Consider the following 26,459-nt stretch of genomic DNA (forward strand, 5'->3'; position numbering starts at 1 on the left):
GGATACCCCAAGCCCCACACATCTAAAACGAAATGCACCATGTTCCCTTCATCAAAACCAGATCACTCTCTCACTTACCACGTTTCTGTCAACCAAAAAAGAATTCTACAAGTTATCCTCTGGAGTCATATTTGGTTCCCCAACCTTACATCCAACCACTCAGGGATTTTCATCCTCCCTTCCTATTACCTATCTCATACTTCTTTTCCCATTGCTACCATTACTGTTTAGGCTCTTACATCTGTTTTTTTTTTTTAATAACAAAACACTCACTAAGCCCACCCAACTGCTGCCAGTTAACCTTCTCCAACACCACTTCCATCTTGCCCAGTCTATATTTACAAGGTTGGGGGTGCTCCCCACTCTTACAGAATGGTATTCCAGTTCCTTCATGATCTCACCTCAGACTACTTTTCCATTCGTATTTCTCATTGTTCCTGAAAACGGAGACTTTGCTCAAGCCAGCCTGGTGTACTCATTACTCACCCATTAACCACAAAACCTTTATGAGTTAAGTGTTTATTATGTGTAAAATACATCTATTCATTCAACACATTTACTGAATATCTTAGTGAACAAGACAAAACAAGTCCCTGTCCTCAAAAAATTAATAGGCCAGTAGGTCATAGAGGGAAGGCTCTGAGACATCATGGTCCCAGCCCAGGATGCTTCCAATCTTCCAGTAAGACATCACATGAGTCAAGACATCCCTGAGGGCTGAGCTCTGTGGCCCACACTGCAAGCAGGGAAGGAGTTCAGAAGAAAGGAATGGCTGGCCACAGTGAGAGCTAAAGTGTGGCGCATGGCTTTTTTGAAGATGTGGGACTCAACAGGAATTAAAGGATGGGTGCATGAGAGAAGTGGGAGGCTTCTATCTAAAGAGATGTGAGGAAAGGTGTATGGAGGAATGGAAACAGCAGCAACAGCAACTGGCTTATTTTGAATAAAACTTCCCTCAACACCTGTTCGGCAGAGGACATGTTCTGTCCCTGTGGGAGGCCCAGGCTCTGCTGTACTTGTGAGGATGACTCAGACTTGGCTCCACCATGGAGGGATTTCCATCTACCAAGGACAAGGTAGGCCCATGACCATCAATCCCAACCCAGAAAGTGAGATGTTCCGTTAGCAGCAGTCCCCAAACTTTTTGCACCAGGGAAGGGTTTTGTGGAAGATAATTTTTTCACGGACTGGAGATGGGGGGATGGTTTTGGGGTGATTCAAACACATCATACTTATTGTGCACTTTGTTTCAATTATTACTGTCTCAGCTCCACCCCAGATCATCAGGCATTGGATCCCAGAGACTGGGGACTCCTGCATTAGAGAACTGGACAAAACACCCAGAGTTCAGAAAGAGGTACACCTCTGGGTTCCTTAACAGTATTTATAGAATCACTTTATTTTTATACAAATACCGACCTCTACTGAAAATAACTATCTTGTTTCAAAGTGTTTTCTCACTCACTTTCTCATTTTATTTCTAACTGACTTGTGAGTTAGAATAGTTAAAATTAGTTAGTAGTTAGTAGCAGAGTAGTTAAGATTGTTTTCCAGATGAGCAAAAGTGCAGCATGAATGTTTTGAATGGTCTGCTTAGGCCAGGAACAAGGACAGAGGGGAACAAGGACACCGGGTCCATCTCAGCCCTTTATCTGCAGCAGAAGAATCTAGAATAGAGGGCGCACATTAATAAGCTGTATAAGCGCACGTGACACCTGGTAGGTGTAATGAAGCCAAGCAGGCAGTCTGGATTTAAAAAGGGCAGGACGCAGGCAGCCTCTTAAGAAGGTTCTGGAGAAGGAACATGACCCAATGACAGTTCTTCATTCCTGCTTCTCTTCCTCAAGTCTTGCCTGTAACACCTCCACCCTAGGCCCGGTCCTTAAGGTACATCCCAAATTTGGGGGGGAAACACACTGTTCTTCCTTCTACGGTAAAATTTCACCTCACTAATCTCCCAGGGGAGGGCGAGTAGCCGGTTCTCTGCTGGACATCGCGGTATCCACAGCCAGCACCCTGCTCGACTCAGGGCAGGTAAACATCAGCCTAACGAACCAATGGCGGAGTCCTCCACAGCTTAGGGAAGGACACCCAGCGTTCTTACAACCTCCCCAGGAGAGGGGGCCGGCACAGGCCGCCGCTCGGAGGAGCTCCCTGATCGCGAGGAATGAGGGGGAAAGTGGGGAAGGCCTGATGGCCCAAGTCCCAGGGCCACCTGAAAACTGGCGCCACCCGCGGTTCGAGTCCCCAGCTGGAAGAGGAGGGGCTAACCCGCTCTCACGTCTCCGCAAAAAGCGCTTCGTGAGAGTGTTAACCGTTTTCCTATCTGAAAACCGTCAGGGAAACACGTCCTGGAAAACAACGCCAGAAGGGCGCTAGTCTCAAGAGTAAATAAGCCCAAAACCCGGGGAGGCGGGGCGGGGGGTCAAAACCTCAGGGACAGGGAGGGCGGAGGAGCCATCCGCGTCTGCCGCAAGCAGGAAGAACCCAAGGCAGGAAGCATCGCGAGATCTGAGGTCGGGAATCTCGCTGCGTTGCCTAGCGACAGGGAGGACGCTCGCGGGCCCCCAGGCTAACCCCCGCTTGTAGCCTTAAATCTCCTACCATGGGGGAAGAAGGCGGCGGCCGCAGCTGTGGGAGCACTAGGGAGCTGCAGAAGCTGAAGCAGCAGGCGATGGAGTATTACCGCGAGAACGACGTTCCGCGCAGGCTGGAAGAGCTGCTCAACTCCACCTTCTACCTCCAGCCTGCCGACGTCTACGGGCACCTGGTAGGGACCTGGGACCAGAACCCTCTTCCCTCCAGCCCCTCTCCCCCCGCCCCGCGCTGCGGCAACGCGGGGCGCTTGCGCCGCAGAGTCGCGCACGCGCGCCGCGGGTTGACGCGGCGCTGGGATCCTGAAGGGAAGAAGCGGAGCGGAAACCTGGCTAAAGGAATCTCGAGAGAGAAAGTGGTGGACTGGAAACTGCTGGAGGAAAGAGGGCTCTGGGCGGATTTGTAGCTACGGCGCGACAGCTCCAGGGGCCGGCAGGCATCCTCACTACCTCTGGGCGGACCTGTCCTGCTGCCAGTTATCTCCTTTAATCACAATCCTTTATACCTCATAGCTCAGTTTACCAACCTTCAGCGGCCTCCTTTTGACCACGGAGCGAACGCCTTTGGCTTTCGCTACAGCGTAGCCTTCAGCCCACCCCGGGGCCTCGTACCCAGCAGGCTCCCATCGCTGCCAAGTTTCGGTCGATTTCAAACCTCGGCTCCTTGGCTTGTGGGCCCTGCGTGCGCTCCGGGGATCCCCGTCCCACCTGGTCAGCTCGTATCTAAACTTCAAATTCAGATCAAAGTCTTGCCCCCCCCCCCCCCCTTCGCCCTGGACTGATCGTCCTGCAGCGGCCTTGTAGCATCCCCTATTTTGTATTGAAACCCTCCCTAGGCAGCTTGTGAGCTCCTGTGGAGAGGGGTGGGGGCGGCGGGGGGTGGGTTTCGCCTTTTCGCATACCCCTTAGCTCCTTTGCTCACCATCTGGCGTATATTTAGTCTTAAAGCCGTGGGCAGTTGAAACAAAGGCAGGCATTTTCTCACTTCCAGACCCGTAAGTACTAACCAACACCCACCTTCTGAAAGGTATCAAGGTTGGAACTGGTAGGGATTCGCACTACAGTGAGGCAGAATGACAACACCAAGCAGAGTATGTAAGTGCAGTAAAGAAGCAGTGTGTCTACAGGGTTCAAAATTACGTCTTGTCAGGGCAGTTAATATAGGGGATGTTCCACAAATATTTGTTTTTTTCGGTCTTGGCCGATACATCAAATCGGTGGAGGGGAGAGGAGAGATGTTTATCCACGCACCTTGTGTTATGTGGTTACTGTGATATCACTTCATCCCTAGGACCGCGGTGAAGTAAACCTTATGATTCTGTATTACAAATAAAGGAACCGTGGCCCGGTGAATTTAGATGGTTTTCTCAAGGAACATTGTGAATGACAGAAATCAAACCGGGTCTGTGTCCCTAGTACCTAGCACAGTGCATAGTGGACACTCACAGTGAATAAGTGAATGCAACTCCCAATTCCATTCTCTTTCCACAGTCTCTTGCCAGAGGAATTCTTGAAAGTTAACTAGTCCAACTTCCTCATTTTAGAAAGACCCCAAGCTCTTGTCTCACAATGAATTAATGCAGAAGTGAAAACTGGAAACTTGCACTCTTGCCCCCAGTGTAACACTCCTCCCAGTCTATTAGGCAGTTAGGGCTTTGGTTTGCACAGCTCTTTGGGAACTTCTACCTCAATTTAGGGGCAAGGGCCACTGATACATAAAATAACTGGAGTAATAGATAGGGTAATTCAGAATTGTGTGCCAGACTGAGGAATAGATCACTGTGTGTTTGTTAAAGAAACTCGGGTGGGCAAGATCCCTGTGGGCTGTAGCATGTGGGAATTTTGGCCTGGGCTTTGACGAATGTTCAGCAGTTGACATAAAGGCACCTCCATTTCATTTTCTCAGTTGCTACTCCAGTTCTTCTCAGTTGCTGTCCCAGTTTTGGCCCTCTTTATTCTCTCCCCCTCCCCCATCAAGTTCATCCCACTAATGCTGCCAGAGTAGTGTTCCTCATCCCAAATCTGACCATCATTCTCTCACTCAACTTCCTGTGGTTCTCTCTTGCATGCTTAGTAAGATCCAACACATTCCAGTATGTGCAACTCAAAACGCTTGCCCCTACTTTGGTAACTCAGGCTTATCTATGCTTCCCTCCCCTGCTCCTTTCCATGGGCCTGCTGACTTTTTTTTTTAAATGTGAAGTTTCCCAATTCCCTCCCCTTCACTTATCCTGTTCTGCCTACCTAAAGTATCAATTTCTCCATGTTGTCTGCCTGTAGAATACTACACAACCTCCTGTGTCCAGCTCAAATGCCATTTCTTCCATGGTTCTCTTACATATTAGAAGAATTCAGGGATGGGAGAGATCCCTGTGGGCAATAGCAATACTCTTTGCTCCTTCATAAAACTTATGATTAAGAGTTTATGATTGGGAACCGGGCAGATTGGATTTGATCCTTAGCTCTGCTGCTTTGTAGCAGTAATGAACTGTTAAATTGATGGTCCCTAATGGAGAAGGAAATGGCAACCCACTCCAGTGTTCTCACCTGGAGAATCCCAGGGACCGGGGAGCCTGGTGGGCTGCCATCTGTGGGGTCGCACAGAGTCAGACACGACTGAAGCGACTTAGCAGCAGCAGCAGCAGCAATGAACCACACCACCAGAATGAACAGTCTTATGGAAGTCCCTCCTATATTGACTGGAGTCGTGGCCTTATGACTTGCTTTGATCCGTAGGACCTTGGCAAGTATGATGCAAACAGAGGTTTGGTAAGGGCTGGCATGATGTACTCTTGGAATACTCCCTCTTGGAAGTTAGTCATGCTGAAGGGAAATCTGATTGCCATGCTAGAGAGAGCGAAAGAGAGAGAGATCCAGTAGAGAGAGGCCCTAGCAGATGTGAGAGACCTTCTAGATGTGCCGTGAGAAAGACAGATGGCCTGGGAGCCCCTGGATGTTCCAACCGTCCTGGCTGAGACACTGCACATGTGAATGGAAGCATTTTGGGTACTCTGAACTGGGTCCAGCCTACAGATGACTGAATCTGTATAGGAGACCCCAGGCAAGATCAACCAAAGAATTGCCCAGTTAAGCCCAGCCTAGATTGCAGAATCATGAGCAAGTAAATGGCTTGAGCCACTAAGCCTGTTACAAAGCAGTAAACATTGGTGATTTTAAGACATTGGTTAATGAAGACATTGGTTATTTTATCTTGGACAGGTTTCCCTCTGGAGTTTAGTTTGCTCATCTGTGGAACTGAGGTGATACCACCTTATAGAGTTGTTTTGAGAAGTTAATAATATAATGTATACAAAGTGTCCAAGGTTGTGTTAGGTTGTGTCTGGCCTTTATTCATGTATGCAGGATTCAAATTTTGTTCTTGTTGTTCAGTTGCTAAGTCATATCTGACTCTTTGCAGCTCCAAGGACTGCAGCATGCCAGGCTTCCCTGTCCTTCACCATCTCTTAGAGTTTGCTCAGACTCATGTCCATTGAGTCAGATGCCATCCAACCATCTCATCCTCTGTTACCCCCTTCTTCCTCCTGCCCTCAGTCTTTCCCAGCATCAGGGTCTTTTCCAACGAATCAATTTATGGAATCCCAAATATACCAGGCACTGTGGAATGTGATACAGTGATAAACAAGACCAAGTCACTCCTTTAAGGTACATACTAAACATTTTTAAAAAGTTAGTCCCATTTTCCTCCTTACCCAATATGTGGTATATTGTAGGTGCTCATTACTTGTTGAATTGAACTCACTAATACACAAAAGTTAAATTAGATAATATTTTTCTTCTCCTATTCTATTAACTTCATTTCGATACTTACTCTATACCTGGGCTTCGGAGATGGCTCAGTGGTAAAGAACCCGCCTGCCAGCTCCGGAGACTCAGGAGACTCCAGTTCAATCCTTGGGTCAGGAAGATTCCCCTGGAGGAGGAAATGGCAACCCACTCCAGTATTTTTGCCTGGGGAATCCCATGTGCAGAGAAGTCTCACGCGTACAGTCCATGGGGTGGCAAAGAGTTGGACACAACTAAGCGACTGAGCACATGTGCACGCACAGCAATATACAAACTGTCATCCTTAAAATGCATGGATGGCTTGAAAATTGGCTTTTGCTTTAGTTCTGGTGGGCACCACCTCGGTGCTGGCACATTGGCGATGGATGTGAGATGACCAGTTAGGTAGGTTGTGGTCATTGGATTTTGAACTGAAAGATCAGAGGCCTGGTTTGCTATGTGGAAATAAAGAGTGAATACTGTCTGAAGATAAAAGAGGGTGAGGGGGTGGGCCTTCTCTCGCCCCTCTTCCTTCTCTCCCAGCTCCCAGCCCTCTGCACAGGGGCCCAGTCGTGAATCTTGTAATTTTTGTGTATCTATTTGGCTGCGCTGGATCTTTTTCATGGCATGTGGAATCTTCTTTTAGTTGCAGCATGTGGGATCTAGTTCCCTGACCAGGGATGGAACCTGTACCTCCTGCAGTGGGAGCTCAGAGTCTTAGCCCCTGGATAAGCAGGGAAGTCCCTTGAATCTTTTTACTCAGGCTCCTTGAGAGGATTTTCTCCCTCAGCTTCATTCTCTTTCTTCTGTTTCTTGGATCAACTTCCAAATGACCTCTGTTCTTCCACATCAATGAAACTGCTGTCACTGAGGTTCCAACAGTCCTCTTTGAACATGTAGTTCTATGCATGAACTGATGGTAAATGAAGTGCAGCCTATGTATAAGTCTTCACCTTTTAAAATACCTGCCTTGTAGGGAGAAATGATAATGAACCCACTTAAGGCTTCTTGGGTTTGAATGCATCGCAGTTTTCTAGAAGCCAATTGACTTCAGCATCTTGGATGGAAGGATAGGTTAGGGCCCATAAAGAATGAACCAGGACCTTTAAATAAAGACATGCCTGTGAGTTTCCCATGAGAGTTCAATAGACAAATTGCCCCATGTACCAGAAGCTAAATCTAAGTCTTTATGTTCCCACAGAGCTGCTAGACTAATCACAGAATGAGGACATTCACAGAGAGGTTTACTAGAAACTAGAGCAAATGTGAATGACCTTTCAAAGATAAATTAGATGTGGTATTTTTGTGTTGTTTTTATGTGTGTGTGTGTTGAAGGCAAACTGCTTTTCTAAACTTGCAAAACCTCCCACCATATGCAAAGTTGCGGGGAAAAATGTGCTGGATGGACTTGGGCTTCCAACCCTCCAAGTGGAAATATTCTGCACCATTCAAAATTTTCCCAAGGTAGGAAGCAACTTAAACCTGTTCTTCTCTTTGTCTTGGCTCCACTGCATTTATTAGCATTTACTGTCTAAATAGTGGGAAATTAATGTTTTGAAATTCAGTATCTGTGAGATACACATATTTGTAGGCAAGTTATGAACACAAAGCATGAATCATACAATCTGCCATGATGGTTTATTATGTGCACTGTTGGTAAAGACCTGAAGGTGATCTGAAGATTGAGACATGAAATGGGGCAAAAATAGTTTTAAAACTCTGACACTGCTAATGTCATGAGTTCTGTAATCTGCAGATAGGGTTATAGATTCATGTATTTACATGAAGATTTACATAGATTTGGTGGCTCAGATGGTGAAGAATCCGCCTGCAGTGCAGGAGACCTGGGTTGATTCCTGGGTTGGGAAGATCCCCTGGAGAAGGGAATGGCTACCCACTCCAGTATTCTGGCCTGGAGAATTCCATGGACAGAGGAGCCTGGCGGGCTACAGTCCATGGGTTTGTAGAGTCAGACACGACTAACTGACTCTCACTCACTTACATAGAATTATAAATATGTAGACTGATCTACGTGAAGAAAAATTCATTGTCATCCATGAAAATAATTATGATTAAATCTGTCTCCTTTTTTGCTATTTTTGAGAGAGGCAATGATAGAAATGAAGTTCAATGTAAGGTTTTTATAAGAGTATTTTAACAAGGTAATAATTTTAAACATTCCTTGAAGTCAGGTTCCACCGTGTTTCAATAGCTATAAAAATATCTCAAAGAAAATTATAGATTCTCATTTTCTCTTTTAAATTGGTGATAAAAGATCATGTACCTTAAAGTTGGATACATTCAATTTCCTATTTCCTGTGAAAGGCAGGGAAAATGTAGGACACATTTATATTGTTTTCAGAACATATGTTCTGTGGTGATCGCAACTCACTTTGAAGCCCACGAGAACGCTTCACCTGAGCTCGTTGAAGCCGAGGAAGTGGAAAGGTTGGATGCTGTCAGCACCGCAGTGCGGTGGGTCAACGAAACCCTCACTGAGGAGCTGCAGGGCCTCGTGCCCTCCAGCCAGGCTGAGGTGGATCAGGTGCTCAGGTAAGTATGAAACTTGGAAACCTAAGTGTCCAGTATAAGCATGTACCTATTTTCTTTCCATTTCACCTGCCAATGAAACAGGTGTGTCCTATCTATAGGGTACAGTTGGGAAGTCAATTAGGAAACACATGCTAAAGCATCAACATGCAGCATAAAATGTTTTTCTCCTGAAAATCCTGTTATTAAACTTTTACTGTGTAAGGCTACGTAAGGCCTTTTGGCCTCTTTTTATGCATAGTGCTTTCCTAGGATTCAAAGTTTCTCTGGAAAAGGATGACGAATTCAGACATCATCTTTTTCCACTCTGTACCTCCTCACATGCGTCATCCCCATGAGCCTCTCTTATCCTTTTATATGACCCAGTGGGTGGTGCTTATGTTCTGATCGCCAAACACAGCCAAATATTCCAGGCCTTGCCCGCAGGTTGACTCTAAAATGTGCAAACCAAGGAAGTATGGCTGTGTGAGCATAGTTCACATAGCTAACCCAACCACGTCGTGGGTTACCATTACTTCTCCTTTTGTGTGGATCAATGCCACAGTCCTCGTGGCCAAAGAATGTCAACTGGATTCTCTTTCTTTAAAGTTTTATCATTTGCTTAATTGTGTGTAACTTCACATTTTAGTTTGCTTCAGAGTTGTATCATGACCTTATAAGAAAACTTTTTTTTGAATAGCTTTTTACAGGTTTTGAATCCTATATAATTTCGTGTGACTTCTAGTTATGTCTTTTATAAATAGCATGTGCATGTGTGTGTGCATGCACATGTGCGTGCTCAGTCGTGTCCAACTCTTTATAACCCTATGGATTGTAGCCCTCCAGTTTTTGAATGCTATTCCACTTCTTTGTGTGTGTTATTTGCTATTAATATATCCTTAATTGTTTTCCTAATCTCTTAGTCATACCTTCTATTTCATTACATTCCTGTTTTTCCTGGAACTTTCCCTCCCAAATCTCCCGTCTTGAGTTGTTCCTCTCTAGACCTACTACAGAGATGCCATAAGATATCCCTTCATTGTTCTCCTGTTTCCTGGATCCCATATCTTCCTCTTTCTTGAATTGTTGGATTACATCCTGTAAAAGTAAGGATGAAGGCTTCTTTCATGGTACACTGGATAAGAGTCCTCCTACCAGTGCAGAAGAACACAAGTTTGATCTCTGGTCAGGGAAGATTCTACATGCTGCCGAGCAACTAAGCCCACAAATCCTGAGTCCAAGCTCTCGAGCCTGAGAGCCACAACTAGTGAAGCCTGCGTGCCTAGAGCCTGTGCTCTGCAACAAGAGAAGCCACCACAAGAAGGCCACACACCACAACAGTTGCCCTCGCTTCCTCAACTAGAGAAAATACTCAGCCAGGAATGAAGACCCAGCACAGCCAGAATAAATATATAATTTTTTTTTAAGTAAGGATGAGAAAAGAGTATTTGGGATATAAATTTTTGTAAGGGTATTCTTACATGTGTGAAATGTTAGCATTTTGCCTTCATGTTTGACTGTTTAGCTGAGTATAGAATTCTCATTTGAAATCTGTTTCTTTCATTACTTTAAAGGCACAGCCCCACCAGCATCTGATGCAAATTTGATTCCCAAATCTTTTTTTTTTATTTTGGCTTGTGGGTTTTTTGTCTCTGGGAATTTTTACCCTCTTTTTATTCCAGGGAGCTGAAATTTTATTTAGAGGTACCTAAGTTGGGGTTCCCAAAAATTTTTTAGCATTCATTTTAAGCACCCACCTCAAATAAAAAAAAAGTTAGTCCTGCATATAATGCTATGTATTTCACTGTCTATGCTTGCCTCATTTTTGGTCTGATGGTCATTTATTTATTATTTATTCAAAAAGAATAAATGACTGTTAGCCTGAATAATGACCAGTAGCCCTTAATCAAATTATCTCTTCAAATTTTACTTTAAAAATAATAAACAGGGCTCAGATAATTTTTAAAATGAGCACCTGAAATCTTTAAACATTTATTTCCAGGCCAAAATGATTTGCAATTCTTGAACACGGTTTTATAACAGTGTCATTTTTTAGTCTTGGAAATTTAAGCAGATTTGTTCTTAGGTAGCTTAAAAAGCAGAGTTAGCTACTGAAATATTTTAGGGTCAGCACTAAAATGTGACCAAAGTTACAAGCGATCTTCCTAAGTAATCTCATTATAAATCCATACTTTCTTGCCATTAAGGACATTCTTTGAAAATAAAGTACAAGAAGATAAGGAGAGAAAAGAATTGGAAAAGAACCTACAAGACTCAACAGCGCTTTCACCCCAGCTGCCCCCGCCACCACCTCCTCCTCCACCTCCATCCAAGAAAAAAGGACAAAAGCAAGGTCAGTGGCTGATCATCTTGTAGAACCTTAACCATAAGTAACAAATGTGGGGGAAGAAAGGCTGAAGCTTGGACTGCCTTTTCAAGGTCAGGTCTCTCCGCTGCACACCTGGATTGGGTTCCCACCAGGTACCATCCATCCTCCATGCCATTTCCTTGCTTGAAGCTACAATGTTAGGTCAGCACAGTTTTACCCCATCTTGCCCTCCATTTTTATTTGTAAGATAAAAAATATTTCTTACCCAGATGTAAGCACTTAGTAAACAAAGTACTCTGAACAGTACTCTCTGCCGAAGGGCAGAGAGGGTGGGGGGTGACATGGAGACCTTCAACTGCTTCTCAAATTTCCCATTAGCTCATCAGAAAGCCACATCATATTTTAAAAATTAATGGTATCCTTTGATATGCACAACCAACATTTCTTCAGTCCCAGGTGACATTAATGAAAACTGTCTTTGGAAGACCTTGCCATTTTAAGGCATATAACTGAAGTTATCATAGCCCTTTGCTCCATGCCTTCTAACATACTGTTCACCTCAGTTGCTCTAATATATTAATTCCAGAGCTGCTGCTAGTGTTGTAACAGTGTTTTGTATGTCCATCCAATTACAACACTCCTTGAAGGCATGAATCATGCCTCATTCGATTTAGAACTACCAGTTCCTAGCATGATGCTGGGACTAGACTAAATACCAGATGAGTGTGGATTCCATTGAGTAAGAAAGCACCAGAACCATGGGCCAAAGAGATCATGAATACAAGGTCTCTTATTTCATAGTTTCAGATGCCGAGGCCCAGACAGAGGAGGAGAGTTGCCCAAGGCAGAAAAATCATGTTAAACCAATCTTCTGGAAGGTGGGGATGGCCGCTGCTGAATCATAGGCAGAGACCACCAGTGGGTGTTCATTTGGTGGTTCCTTTTGACTGATAGAACTTGGAATGTAAGACGGGAAGGAGTAGGAGGGAACCTTAATTTGCTAAACATTTAATGTGTGCTGGGCGCTTACACATCTGACTCCACTTACCTTACGTACCTGACTCGGGTCAGCAGCTGTGGGAAAGCAGAGAACAGGAGGGGAACGAGAGATTTATTATGGACGCTCTGGTGCCTGATCAGACTAAGTGGCTGAGAATATATGAGGGTGAAAGATGGCTGGGGATTCTGAGTGGATGGTTAGATCTGGAAGGAATTCCTCATAGAAAAAGACACCCACTTAGGGTTGGCAAGCAAGATAACCAGTTAGATATACACATGAGATGTTCAGCACAAAGCTGGGTATGCAAGAGCGATGGTGGAACATAGAAAAACAAAGCGTTTGGAATTCAGAGACTGTCCAAATGCTCTCCTTAAATTCACGTTCTGCTGGATGTGGGGCAAGTATTTAAGCCTAAGCCATCATTGAGATGAGATAACAATTTCTACCCTATATGACTGTGGAAGGAGTTAATACTGAATATTCTAAAATGTCTTTGGCAAAATTCATGGCTGGGGACTCTTTGGACGTTAGAGAGTAGTGACATCAGACGAACTTCTCAGGGGTGGAAGTGAGTACGTTCTTCCCAGCCTCAGTTTTCAGTCTTTGCATCTGTAAGTTAAACATTGAAAAATACAGTTTTATCATAGTCACACTTTTGCTTTCTGGAAAGCAATCTTTTATCAAATTTTTTTTCTTCAGGAAGGATGGAGACTTCTGCAGAAAAACCAGTCATACCTGCAGAGCCTCCTGAGCCTGTCCTCTGTGGCAGCATGGCCATAGGCGCTGTGTCACTGGCTGTTGCCAAAGCCAGTGCTGTGCTGGACAATAACCCTCTCTACCTGAACATTGCGTTATCGAAGCACCACCAGGTTAGTGCCCATTACACACCTTTATAAGGACCATGAGCGTCTCAACACGAATGAACCACGTTTCTCATTTCCTCTTGCTTCCCCGCCCTGCCACCCCCATTTCAGGAACAGCCAGAAAAGCTAACTATACCTCTTCTGATGGTGTCGCTGGTCAGCTGTGGGAAGTCATCACCTGGGAAGCTGAATTTGATGAAAGAAGTGATCTGTATACCCCATCCTGGATTAACAGCTAAACAAGTACCTTACATTATCTCAAACTACCTTTTCTTTAAAAAAAAATTTCTTCATCATCAGTGAGTTTTTAGTGGATGCTCCAAAGGCTTATTATACCAATGGAAAGGGAATTAAATTAAAAATGAGAAAAAATTTTAGGAAATTAGGGAAGCAGGAAGAAAACAAGACCACAAATGAAAGGGGATCACATTTAGATCACCTTGGATCTCTGGCTGTTTATAATACTGACTCATGCTAGAGGATCACAGTTGAGTTTGAGCAAGCCCTGGAGTTGGTGATGGATAGGGAAGCCTTGTGTGCTGCAGTCCATGGGGTTGCAAAGTGTTGGACATGACTGAGTGACTGAAATGAACTGAGAGGCTCACAGAGAAGCCTTGAGAGTGCTAGAATGATGTTCTTTGGGGCAACTGAGATATCTTTATTTACTAGTCTATGCACAATGGCTGCAACAAGAGGAAGCTGGCACTTTCATAGGAGCCCTTCTGTTAAGTAGGAACTGCAGAGCCTAGCAGATTGCCTGGCATGTAAGAGAGGTTTAGTGCATGTTTATGGAATATGGAAGGAAGGAATCCTAAGTGGCATGTTTACTACTCAGAGGTCTGTCAGTGCCTAACTGTTCTTCAGTGGCATAAATGAGTCAATATGCCTCTTTATATCTTCATGAAATATCCTGCCAATTAGGCATTAGGCAGAACTAAGCATTCGTGTTCTGTAGTGGACGTTTACAGGAAAAGGACAGGAAGCTCCGTCCCCTCTGGGCAACATAGTGATTGATACTTTATCCAACATAGTGAAAATCTTTTTTTTTTTTTTAATCTCAAGATGATTTCTTTATGATAAAGAATTCTTTTTTTTTTTTTTTTTAAGGGAAATAGGCATTACCTCGCTTTTATCAGTTTTGGAAGACTCAAATTTATATCTGGCACACCATCTGTCAGATCCCGTGCAGATCCTGGTGCCAGAATCTTTCCTTCAGTTAATATCTGTTGTGCTATTTGGGTACCAGAGCGTTTGGCATGCCATTCTTTGTCTGTCTCCATATGCAGATCCCACCATCAGCAGAATACATCCTCCCCCTTTCTAAGTGACAGTGGATTCATACTAATTCAAACACTCCCCTGCAGAAGCCCTTGATGACCTGGGACATGTGTTGCAAGAAGGTTGGTCAGGAGACCATGAAAGAGAGTGAAGTTAACGTGACCCAACCAACTAAACCAGCCAGTTCTGAACAGTGAAGAGAGGATAACGAGGAAGAGCCTCTCATTCATTTTCACCCAAATAAAAATGGAGAGTTGAGATTAGCATTTAATCCTCTGATATTGTAGGCCATATGTAATTCACTACCAAGGATGTCTAATCAAAGACCCCACAAATATTCTGAGTTAGAAATATTCATGTGTGGTGTAAGTGTTTATATTTAAAATTCTAGACTGCAGTTGTGAAGTGTGAAGTTAAAGTCACTCAGTCATGTCCAACTCTTTGAGACCCCATGGACTATACAGCCCATGGAATTATCCAGGCCAGAATACTGGAGTGGGTAGCCTTTCCCTTCTCCAGGGGATCTTTTGAACCCAGGGATTGAACGCAGGTCTCCCGCATTGCAGGCGGTTTCTTTACCAGCTGAGCCACAACAGAAGCCCAAGAATACTGGAGTGGGTAGCCTTTCCCTTCTCCAGGGGATCTTCCCGACCCAGGGCTCGAACCAGGGTCTCCTGCATTGCAGGCAGATTCTTTATCAACTGAGCTATCAGGCAGTTGTGGAAGATTACGGTTATTCTGCTTACAGGGTGTAGAGATGCTTCTGGAAATTCAGAAACACATCAACAAAGCAATTGAAATGGTATGTAAAGAGGATATATGGTATGTAATAACTGATGCTTATATACCTTCTGGTGTTGAAATTATAGTTCATATGCAACATGATCAATATTGTTGCTACAGAAAGGAAAACGTATTCATCTTCTTTGGGTTTCCCCCATGACCCAAGCTCCTATGTTCCCTCATTGGGGCCAGTTTCTAATGGAATTTAATCATCTCATTTTGATTTCTGAGGCAGATGGCCCTGTGCGAAGATTATGAGGGAAAGATCTGGCCCCTAGGATCATGAGAGGCCGCTTGGTATGATGGTGAAGGCACGGTCACATGTGCCTGCTCAGAATCCCAGTGTTGGGCAAATGAGTACCCTTGACTGAGAAACCCTTGGGGGGGATGTCACAGAGGCTGGATGGGGGCAGCTGTAGAGGCACCAGGCGGTTCCATCATATTCTTTTTTTATTATTAATTTAAATCGGAAGATGACTGCTTTACAATGTTGTGTTGGTTTCTGCCATTCAACAATGTGAATCAGCCATAAGTATACATATATTCCCTGCCTCTTGAGCCTCCCTCCCATGCCACCCGCATCCCACCCTTCTAGGATGTCACAGAGCGCCGGGTTGGGCTGCATGTGTTATACAGCAGCTTCCTATTAGCTGTCTTACATATGGCCATGTATATGTTTCAATGCTACCCTCTCAATTCGTCCCACCCTCTCTTTCCTCCGCTGTGTCCACAAAGTGCATCTCTGTCCACGGATGCATCAGGAATACCTGTTCAGACGCAGGAATGTACAGTCATGTTCTGACTGGGGTCGTGCACAGTGCACAGGCTGAGGGGCCCGATCCTTGTCTTTAACTTTGGGATAATGCTGCATTTATAGAGAAGCTGCAGAGTCTGTGCAGAGAGTTCGCAAACACCCCCTCACCCCAGTTTCCCCCAGGGTTAACAGGATACATCACCGAAGCACATTTATCACAACTAAGAAACCAAAAGACTGCGTTACTACTAACTGAGCTCCAGACTTTATTCAAATTTCACTGGTTTTTCCACTAACATCCTTCTTCTGTTCCAGGATCCAATCCTGAGCCCACAGTTACATAGTGTGAGGCTTCTAAACTACATGATTAGGATGCACTAGCTGATTCTCCTGCAGGATGGGAGCCAAGATGCCATCTCGATATGTTGTGAAGGAACTTTGGCTCCAGTGCAATCTTGCCAGCACTGAATCAGTGATGGGGGCAGGTGGCTGGGGCCCATGCCCTACAGTTGATCAGAATTGCTTTAAGCACCTGGCTACCCACTCCAGTATTCTTGCCTGGAGAATCTCATGGTCAGAAGAGCCTGGTGGGCTGCAGTCCAAGGGGTCACAAAGAGTCGGACACCACTGAGTGACTAACACTTTCACACATTCATACTGGAGCCAGTTTCCGGGGTGATTTCCAGGAGGCCAACTTCCTTATAGGTGACCAGCCTGCAGAGACTCAGACTTGGACAAGTTAACCCTCACCTTGCCTTTTGCGTTGCCCCTTTACTAGCTGTGGGCCCTTGTGCCAATTACATAAGCTCTCTGCCTCAGGCTCTTCATCCATAAAATGGATATGATACGTTGTGAGGAGTATGCAGGTTGAATATATGCAGCGTGCTCAGAGCTGACACGGCCATGAGCAGTGCCTAGTGCTGGTGGCTGTCAGAGCAGGTGGAGGAGATCCAGCTTAGAATATTAGAAATTCAGGATATTTGAGCTTTCTGGAGTCATCCTGACTTTCAAATTTTTAATTATACAATTTTAATTATACAGTTTATTTTTAATTATACAAGTAGCTCATGCATGTTCTTATGAAAATTCAAATGCTGGTAGAGCTAGTTCCCCTCACCCCACCCCTGTGCTAACTCCACCTGCCTGGACCCCACACTCACCACCACCCTCAGTTCCAGTTCTATCTCTAGAGCTGACCACTGTTAAAAATTGAGTGTGGTCTTCTAGCCTTTGTTTTGTATTTATACACACAGATATCACACATCCAAGTATATAGCATGATTTGTATTTAAAATCATGTAAAATTCTGCACAAATCTCTGCAGATGCTTTATTTTTTTACCCTTTTTATTTGTGTTCATCTTTTACTGATAATCTAGGAATTCTTTCTGTAATAAAGGCTTCAGTCCTTTCTACATGTCACATTAATACCTAATTTCCTCTACCATGTTGCCTGCCTTTTTAACTATTTTATGAAGTCATAGAGATATTTTTTCTTTTTCAATTTTGACAAAATAAAATGTATCACTGTGTTCTTCTAAGGCAGTGGTTCTTAGTGGGGAGTGATTTTGCCCAAAGGGACAATTGACAATGCCCAGAGATGTTCTGGGTTGTCCCAGTTTGAGGCTCTCCTGGCATCTAGAACGCTGAGATCAGGGATGCGGCTCCACATCCGACAATGCACGAGGCAGCCCTTCAAGCAGAGGCTCACCCAGTCCAAGTATCAAGAGTGCCACAGCTCAAAACGCTGCTTTAGGACTTTTGCCCTTGCTCAGCTCTGGGCCATGAATATGCTGCTCTTTACCTGGAGGGCTCGGCACTCCCACGTTCCCCCCCTCCCACCAGGTATCTGCTTCTTCCGAGTCCCCCCTTCCCTGACTCTCCCCCAGGGAAGTCCCCTAGCTCGGCACTCCCCACCACACCGCCTTCCTCCTGGTTGTTGGCTGCGTCTCACCACCTGCCATCACTGGATCACAGCCTCCTGACCCAGTGCTGTGCGTGTCGCGCTGTCTCTCTTGGCACATCACTTCGCTTCCTATATTATTTCTATTAATACCAAGGGATAGAAAGCTCAGCTGACTCCACAGTGAAAGGAAGCAGGATAACTTCTGTATGTGTGTATACTTGAGTATGAACCTTGTTGATTCTTGACAAACATGCCTCCACTTATAGAGGCAATAACTGCTGGGCATTAAGGTGCATCGTCTTTTGGGGGGGATGGCTGTGCTGGGTCTTTGTTGATTTTGCACGGGCTTTCTCTTGTGCTGAAGCTGAAGCGCCAATACTTTGGCCACCTGATGCAAAGAACTGACTCATTAGAAAAGACTGATGCTGAGAAATATTGAGGGCAGGAGGAGAAGAGGACGACAGAGGATGAGATGGTTGGATGGCATCACTGACTCATTGGACATGAGTTTGTACAAGCTCTGGGAGTTGGTGATGGACAGGGAAGCCTGGCATGCTGCAGTCCATGGGGTCGCAAAGAGTCAGACACGCCTGAGCAACTAAACTGAACTGAACTTGTGGAGCACAGGTCCTAGGCACATGGACTTCAGTAGTTACAGCATTCAGGCTCAGTAGTCGTGGCATATATAGGCTTAGCCATTCCGTGGCATGTGGAATCTTCCTGGACCGGGGATCGAGCCCATGTCCCCTGCATTGGCAGACAGGTTTCTGTCCACTGCGCCACCAGGGAAGTCCTAAAGTGCACCCTATAAAAGGCTAGATCCATGTTACAGTGTGCTGTCAATACTGCAGACTGTGGGAGCGTCTCGTTGGTAATTAGCTTTGCTTTTAATGTCACATGACATTACATACATCAGATCCAGCAGATTTAATGACCATCATCTATTTCCGAAAGTCAAACCTATCCAGTAGGTGAGAGTGTTTGCACCGTAAGAATATTTAAAACAATATGTTGGGCCTTTAAAAGCAAATCCCACACTGGGGTTATTCCTTACGGACAAGAAGGGGACTTAATACCCTCCTGTAAAAAAGAATTCCTGAACACAGCAGGAGTCAGGACATGATGAGGGAATACTTACTTATATAAGTAAAAATGCATGAACATGTATATCCATACCCCCATACATTAGAGTGGTTGGTATCACCCATGTGTGTGTGTGTGTGTGTGAGAGAGAGAGAGAGACTTGCAGCGTGACCAGCTCGGCCCAGAACGTTGCCAGGTCAGAGGACCAAAAGCTCTGCCCACTGCCACAGACGTGTCTGGTGACATATCTTTATCTTCTGTCCCACAGTCCCCTCCTCCAAAGCCAGAGACGAAAAAAAGTCATGATGGAGGCAAAAGAGGCCAAGTAAGTAAATGCACTTCCCACACTCTGTATGACAGGTCATTTATTCCCCGCCCCCTCCCCCTCCCAAAGTCACTCTGCTCCAGGACCAGGCCTCACATAAACAGAAATCGCATGGTGATATGGCTTCAAGGGGACTGACCCAGGCGGCCAGCCCCCAGAGCTGGAATATCATTCCGTCCCTGCCTCTCCGGCAACAGGCTGCTGGGCCCGCAGTCGCCTGGCCCACTGAAGTCTCAGACTTTGACCTTTCCCCAAGATCATTTGGGTCCTCACACCTTCTTCCACTGTCGTGCATCCTCTGTGCCGTGTCCTTTCAGCTGGAGTCGCCCATCCTTTTTAAAATAAAACCTTTCTTGAAGAAGAATTACATTTTTTTAACTTACATTTTCACAGTTGTGCTGCACTGTGCTTAGTCGTGTCCAACTCTTTGAGACCCCATGGACTGTAGCCTGCCAGGCTTCTCTGTTCATGCTGATTCTCCAGGCAAGAATACTGGAGTGGGTTGCCCTGCTCTCCTCCAGGGGATCTTCCCAACCCAGAAATCGAACCCAGGTCTCCTGCACTGCAGGTGGATTCTTTACTGTGTGAACCACCAGAGAAGCCCTTTTAATAGTTCAGTTCAGTCACTCAGTTGTGTCCAACTCTTTGCAGCCCCATGGACTGCAGCACGCCAGGCTTCCCTGTCCATCATCAACTCCCAGAGCTTACTCAAACTCCTGTCCATTGCATCGGTGATGCCATCCAACCATCTCATCCTCTGTCACCCCCTTCTCCTCCTGCCTTCAATCTTTCCCAGCATCAGGGTCTTTTCCAATGAGTCGGTTCTTTGCATCAGGTGGCCTTTTAACAGTTGTATCCTTCTAAAGGAAAATGGGACACAGGAAAGAGCAGGTCTAGAGGAAGAAGGCAGAGTTAGGGACAGGCAGGACAGACACTTATAGGGACAGACTGAAGACTCACCAGTCTGGTGGTCATGGCTCAGGTCAGTCCGTGTTCAATGGTAGAGCCAACAGAGAGATGACATGGGCAACTAAAGAGAGAGGAGTGTGTTCCCAGGTCAAACTTGAAAACCTCAGGAGTAAGAAAACTATTCCCAGATACTGCAGAACACTCATCTGCCCAGAGGTCATGCAGACATGAGCAGGAACTAGGGAGAGGGTGAAGGAGAGTAAGAGGACCTTGTGTTTGTAGAGCTGAGTCTGGTTATTAGCTGCCAACCACCAGAAGCTCCAAGAACCTTAGCGTGCTATATTTACATGCGTGGTTTTCTTGATCCTGCAGCAGCAGATCACCGGCAAGATGTCCCATCTTGGCTGTTTAACCATTAATTATGACACTGTAGAGCAGCCACTGCTCCTCATACAAGGAATCTGTGCGAACCTGGGGCTAGAATTGGGAACGGACCTGCATCTAGCCATCAACTGTGCCGCACATGAGCTGATGGACTACGTAAGTTTCCACTCGAGAGTTTTTGCCTTTTGTTTCAGTCCCATTATTTTTTAAATTAGAACTCAAAAGAGGAGCCTATCTGTTTATATTTCCGAAGTCTATTTTTTCAAGTAATATCATGGAAGGGTCCAAATATAAATGGAGTTGGGAAAGCCAAGTTAGCTAATGACCAGACAACGTGCTGTGCTGTGTTCAGTCACTCGGTTGCATCCAACTCTGTGCAGCCCCATGGACTGCAGCCCGCCAGGCTCCTCCGTCCGTGGGGATTCACCAGGCAAGAACACCAGAGTGGGTTGCCATCCCCTTCTCCAGGGGATCTTCACAGCCCAGGGATGGAACCCAGGTCTCCCACATTGCAGATGGATTCTTTACCATCTGAGCCATCAGGGAAGCCTATAGTCTTCTTCTGACAGACAATAACATAGCCATATAACTTTAAATATTAACAGGAAATGTCATAATAATTATATAGAGAAATTCTGTAATAAAAGTGACTAAAATGAATTACTTACATTGAAATCATGAGAACTGCTGAAAAATAACAAATTGGTATGTTCTGCTGAGTACATTCATTTGGTTGATGAATGCTGAATTGGTCAAGCATAAAAAGTGAGTTAATTGTAACTATGACTTGACAAGCTCTTCTAGACACATGGTTCTTGGAGTTTTTGCTGGTGACTCACTTTTTAAATATAAAAAGTATTTCCAAGTTATTGAAGTTTTTGGAGAATAATTAGTAATGGTAATTAATGTCAAATTCAGGGGACATGACCAAATAGGATTCCACTTTAATTTGCAATTCTAATTTTTGACTTCAAAGGAAATCTTGAATAGTATATTAGAAACCTAAGTATCAGCTGACTTCTAAAGTTTTTAGTTTCCTAAAGAAACTAAGCACAGAAAAGAATGTTTAATGTAATTTTCTATTCTTCACATAATGATTGGTTCCTAGGCATACCATTAAGAAAAATAATTGCATGTTTTCATCTACAACGTATACCATGAACTATGAATATACTGACTGCTAGCGCTAACGAGACTGGATATTTATTGCTTATATTCGGTAAAATGCATTAGCTAGATAGCAGATAATTCTTCTTATGTTAGTTCAAAGTCATTGAAAAAGTTAGTTCAAAGCATTTCCTCTCTGACAAGATTGTATACGTTTTGCGGTATAGAAACTAAGAGTTCTTAACCACTTTTTAATGTGAAAAAAGTACAGAATCTTTTCAGTGATGGACTTCTTAGGAACCTGCTGAATTCTAATGGAATCCGTTCTGTTAGCAGCCACAGGAAGGCATTAGTAAATCAGTCATTCTGGTGCACTCCACCTCCCTCCCCGTACCTAAATGCCCCAGGTACCAGTGCTGGACACAGATTTGGACTGGACATAAGGGTGCTGTGTTTGCAGACATCATACTAAATTCTCCAGGTCCGTTCACTCCTGTACGTAAGTACCTGGGGGCATTCCAGACTTCAGATGAACAGGCTACACTAGAATTCCACTTCCAAAACAATAGTCGCTACTAGCACATGCCTGCTTGCTTTCACCCAAGTCTCTTTACATTTCATATTGACTGTTCATATCTCAAAAGTCTAGCCCTGCTTTCAAATTTAAAATATTCACAGTAAAGAAAACAAGCTAAATTCATCCACTGTGAGTGAACAATGGCAGTTCTAGTGAGCAGGCAGGTTTGCACTGCTATTCTGTTTATGACTTTATGTGATTGCCCGTCTTCCAAGCAGCCAGGTATCTGGCATCACATCCTAAAACTGAAGTAAGGAATTACTCCTCTCCTACTCTGCAGGCAGTTGTTTTGTGCAGAAGGTTTCATCTGAAGTCCGCAGGAAGAGCTGTATGGGGCATCCAGAGAAACGCGGACTTGATTTTCTCAGGTTGATATTTAACAGATATTTAAAGTAAAAGGCACAGATTTCTCGTGTGAGGGTGGCCTGAAAATAACCCACAGTCTTTTATATGAAATGAATGAAAGAAGTTGAATTGCATCTTTAATGTTGGAAGAACTCATCATTCAGCCTTTATTTTAATATCTTCTTTACACTTATCAGAGTAAAGGAAAGTATGAAGTGATGATGGGGACCTACAAAAATGCAGCTGAGATGGTTGACCTGTATGTGGATCTGATCAACAAGTTCCCTTCAATTATTGCCTTAATTGATCCTTTCAGGAAGGAGGTAATGGGATTCACCTTGAATTTCATAATAAAACAGAATAAAGTCTCATTCTTTTCGATCTGTAGATTTGAAATGTAATTTGGGCTGGGATATTTTATTTGGGCATTTATGAGAAAAGGCCCTTACCGGGAAAATGACTAGCAGAAACAGAATTACCTAGGAGTGTGCCCATCTACGGAATAAAACATGTATCCCCCAGCACTTCAGAGTACCTGTGTGTTTACCAGCAGCCTAAGTGATGGCAGATGAGCCTGCTGTGCTGGCTGGTGCTTCAATAGGTTAATCACACATCATTTCCAAGTGCTCATAGAAACAGAACTTCAACTAGGCCAAATGTTTTTTAACCTAAATTCAGTTACTACACATGTATAGAAGTTTAAAAAAAACATATTCTTTAAAAGATTTGAGATATTGAGGTTTTCTGACCTGTTCACACTAATGCATCCAACAAGGACTGTCTATGTGCCTATAACTATCTCTCTTCCTAACCCACTTAAACTTCAAAACTTACATTCTTGATTTTATGAACTTGAGAGCCATTAGATATAGTGAGCAGATATCCTCTTTGAGATAACTCAGCTATTAAAATTTGAGGGACAGAAAGAGAGCTGGATCTTACTGGAGCCCCAGGCTCTCTCATTCCCATATTTCCTTTCACAGCCTGGGCTACATCCCAGCACTTGTGGAAGATACTGAGCCCAGATCTTGCATCCCACCAGACGTTATCTTCTGCGGCTTGTCCCCAGGCTCTGGCCACAGCTCTTTTTTAATGTGATAAGATGCACCTGTATTGTCTGTCCTAATGGGACAGGTGGAACTCTAGTACAACAGCTGGGAAGACTGTATATTACTATTTAAATGAGCATTTCACTTCATTTGGTCTCACCAATTAAAAATAAGGGTGTTGGGAATGAGGGTCTACAGCCCTACAGGCTCATTTCTTTCCATTGTCTTTTTACCAGAGATAACATTAACATCCTCCAAGCAGCCAGTGTTTAGCAGCATCGTGGATAACACAGTGGGTGGGAAAAGCCTGTGCTTGAAGGATGTCAGAATCAACGTGGAGAAAAGCATTTAATGTGTATTAACATTTTATTCACTAGATCTTTAAGCTCAAATTTCATCACTTTAGGTTTCTATTCCACAAAGCCTATTAACTTGTGTGGCTGTGGTACAAGCAGCATTCAGCTGAAAAATGCAAAAAACAAAAAACTCCCCCTAAACCCCTAGCTTGTATATCTCAGAAAGGTGTCTAACTTTGATTGTCTATGATTCCTGTTGTTTTGTGATGATGCTCCATTCACTGTAATGACCAATTCTTAAATATCCATCCAGGACTCTGAACAGTGGGACAGCATCTATAATGCTCTTGGTTCCAGGTGTTACATAATTGCAGGCACCGCGTCCAAAAGCATCTCTAAACTGCTAGAGGAGGGCAACATCAGCATCCTCAAATACAGCGGGCTGATCATAAAACACACAAACCAAACTACGATGTCGGACTTGGTGGAAATAACCAATCTCATTGACAGTGAGTAGAAATACAGATCTGAAAGACTCATTATGAACTTAAACACACAGTGTATCAGGCACTAAAAAGCATGGAGTCCATCTTGGAAGAAAAAAACACCCCAGCTCTTTGTGAGTGATTTGGTGCTAAATAGCAAAATGTACCTTACTACTGATTCAGTTCATAATGTTCTAAGAACAGCCCCACCCAGGAGGTCGCCCCTTTCAGGGAGGGCTACCACAAACACATGGCTGAGGCTGCTGTTCTCTCAGCTTCACAGGACACCACACTGATTCTTTTTTTTTCAATCATTAGCCCACACTGGCTTTTTTTTAGTTCCTCAAGAGTTTCAAGCTCTTTATGACCTACAAGTCTTTGAACATGCTTTTCCTTCAGCCTAGAATGCTTTGCCCTGTACCATTTAGTTGGCTAACTAGTCCTGATCCTTCAGATCTTCTTGACCTAAATGAAACCTCTTCAGATGTAGATGCCTTTTCCTAATTTTCCCCACCCCTCACTGGCTACTCTGAATCTTTCTCATCCCATATTTTCAACTGTAGTAACTGGCCACAATTTGTTCAGTTGGGTCTGACTCTTTGCGAGCCTAGGCTTCCCTGTCATCCACTATCTCCCTGACATCAAACTCATGTCCATTGAGTTGATGATGCCATCCAACCGTCTCATCTTCTTGTTGCCTCCTTTTCCAGGGTGTTCTTGGGAGTCTTGTTCACTTATGCACAGGGCCTGAAACATGAGTATCGTCAGTGGATCTCAGGAACTAAGCAGAAGGCTAGTCTCAGAGCTGGTGCGAGACTCAGATGGAGACTGGGAGCCAGGGGCCTGGGCTGGATGCAGAAGATGGAATGAAATGCCTGTGGTCCCTTCGCCTGCAGCCTGCCCCGGTCTAGGACCCAGCAGAGTGGCTTGCAGGTGGTGGGAGAGACGCCCCCGGCCTGGCCTTTCTTCCTGGGCCTGGCACTTGGCAGACATTCTGTCCCATGCCAGATCACTGCCGTGACTCCTGCCTGTAAGACACAACACTGTCACCACAGGAAGAACTCTGGATTGCAGTCTTTGTAGGCCTTGGCAAATTTTAAGGGGTTTTGAGATCTTTAAACGTGATTGATTAAGTACTATTAACACTGCTCTTCTAATAAGTCAACATTCAGAAAGACAGTTTTCCTTTGAACAAAATTTTACATGAATTGTGAAATCTGTTATTTAGGCATATGATGCCCTTGTACTTACTTGTATTTTGACTCTAAGATGCACATTTTTCTACATTGAACATGGATGATTGTGTCTTACAGCTGTGGTCTGAGAAATGTGTCAATCTAACTTGAGCATTTTTCCTCTTTAGTGGTTAATAATGGCGCCTCTTACAATCGAGGGTATCTTAGATTTGATGAAACATAGCATTCATTTAGTGTTCATTATCTACACAGATATAATCAGGGTACTAGAAATGCAAATATACGGGTTAGAATTCTCAGATGGTCAACGAATTGACTCTTCGCAGTTTTAAACCTCTGGCAGACTTTAAAGTTTTATTCTGGAGGCTTGTATCTGTTGATTAGATTCATACCATCTAAAATGAAACGAATTCCTCTGCTTACAGGTAAGAAGCTCATTGCCGTCTTTGGAAGCACAGAAGGAGAATCGTCTGATGACAGCCTTGTCGATTTGGTAAGTGCTAAAAACTGGTCCATTGCAGAATTGCCAAAACACTGCTTTTATCATGAAATGGTGTTTCAGAGTGGTGGACTTTGGCAGACAAAGTCATGTAACCTTTTATGAAAGATTTGCTTCCTCCCAGACAGCTGCCTTTTGCAAAGAGCTAATCTTTGAACTTTTAAAAACAAGAAAAATTGAAGTCCTGGGAAAATGATGAGCAGACTTAAATGACTGGGCTGTGCACTTGCAATCTTACCTCCTAAAATGAAGTGATAAATGCCAGAGTGTTCTTATATAAAAGTCAGACGCTCACATGACTAGGATAGCATCTGATGTACAGTCACACTATCTCTGTACCCCTGAGTCTTCTCGGCTTGTAAGCAGGCCACTTTACACTTATAAGA

The 26,459-nt window shown here is 44.3% G+C and overlaps 1 protein-coding gene across 3 annotated transcripts in view; it reads left to right on the plus strand.

Moving 5' to 3' along the window:
- The first annotated feature begins 1,656 nt into the window (after nucleotides 1-1,656).
- Nucleotides 1,657-26,459, plus strand: part of ENO4 (enolase 4) — a 28,045-nt gene continuing 3,242 nt past the window's right edge. For 2 of the 3 annotated variants that reach the window (XM_055560179.1, XM_055560180.1), the window contains exons 1-12: nucleotides 2,471-2,770; nucleotides 7,713-7,841; nucleotides 8,740-8,930; nucleotides 11,114-11,259; nucleotides 12,935-13,104; nucleotides 13,210-13,341; nucleotides 15,125-15,178; nucleotides 19,170-19,226; nucleotides 20,508-20,675; nucleotides 22,746-22,871; nucleotides 24,207-24,402; nucleotides 26,000-26,067. In XM_055560179.1, coding sequence (XP_055416154.1) covers nucleotides 2,606-2,770; nucleotides 7,713-7,841; nucleotides 8,740-8,930; nucleotides 11,114-11,259; nucleotides 12,935-13,104; nucleotides 13,210-13,341; nucleotides 15,125-15,178; nucleotides 19,170-19,226; nucleotides 20,508-20,675; nucleotides 22,746-22,871; nucleotides 24,207-24,402; nucleotides 26,000-26,067 — 1,602 coding nt within the window. In that variant the 5' untranslated portion in view covers nucleotides 2,471-2,605. Of the gene's footprint in view, nucleotides 1,888-2,470; nucleotides 2,771-7,712; nucleotides 7,842-8,739; nucleotides 8,931-11,113; nucleotides 11,260-12,934; nucleotides 13,105-13,209; nucleotides 13,342-15,124; nucleotides 15,179-19,169; nucleotides 19,227-20,507; nucleotides 20,676-22,745; nucleotides 22,872-24,206; nucleotides 24,403-25,999; nucleotides 26,068-26,459 lie in introns of those variants that run through there. The other variant, XM_055560181.1, reaches the window with a different exon arrangement.

This window comes from Bubalus kerabau, chromosome 22 (genome assembly GCF_029407905.1).
Source record: "Bubalus kerabau isolate K-KA32 ecotype Philippines breed swamp buffalo chromosome 22, PCC_UOA_SB_1v2, whole genome shotgun sequence".
In the NCBI taxonomy this organism is placed as follows: Eukaryota; Metazoa; Chordata; class Mammalia; order Artiodactyla; family Bovidae; genus Bubalus; species Bubalus kerabau.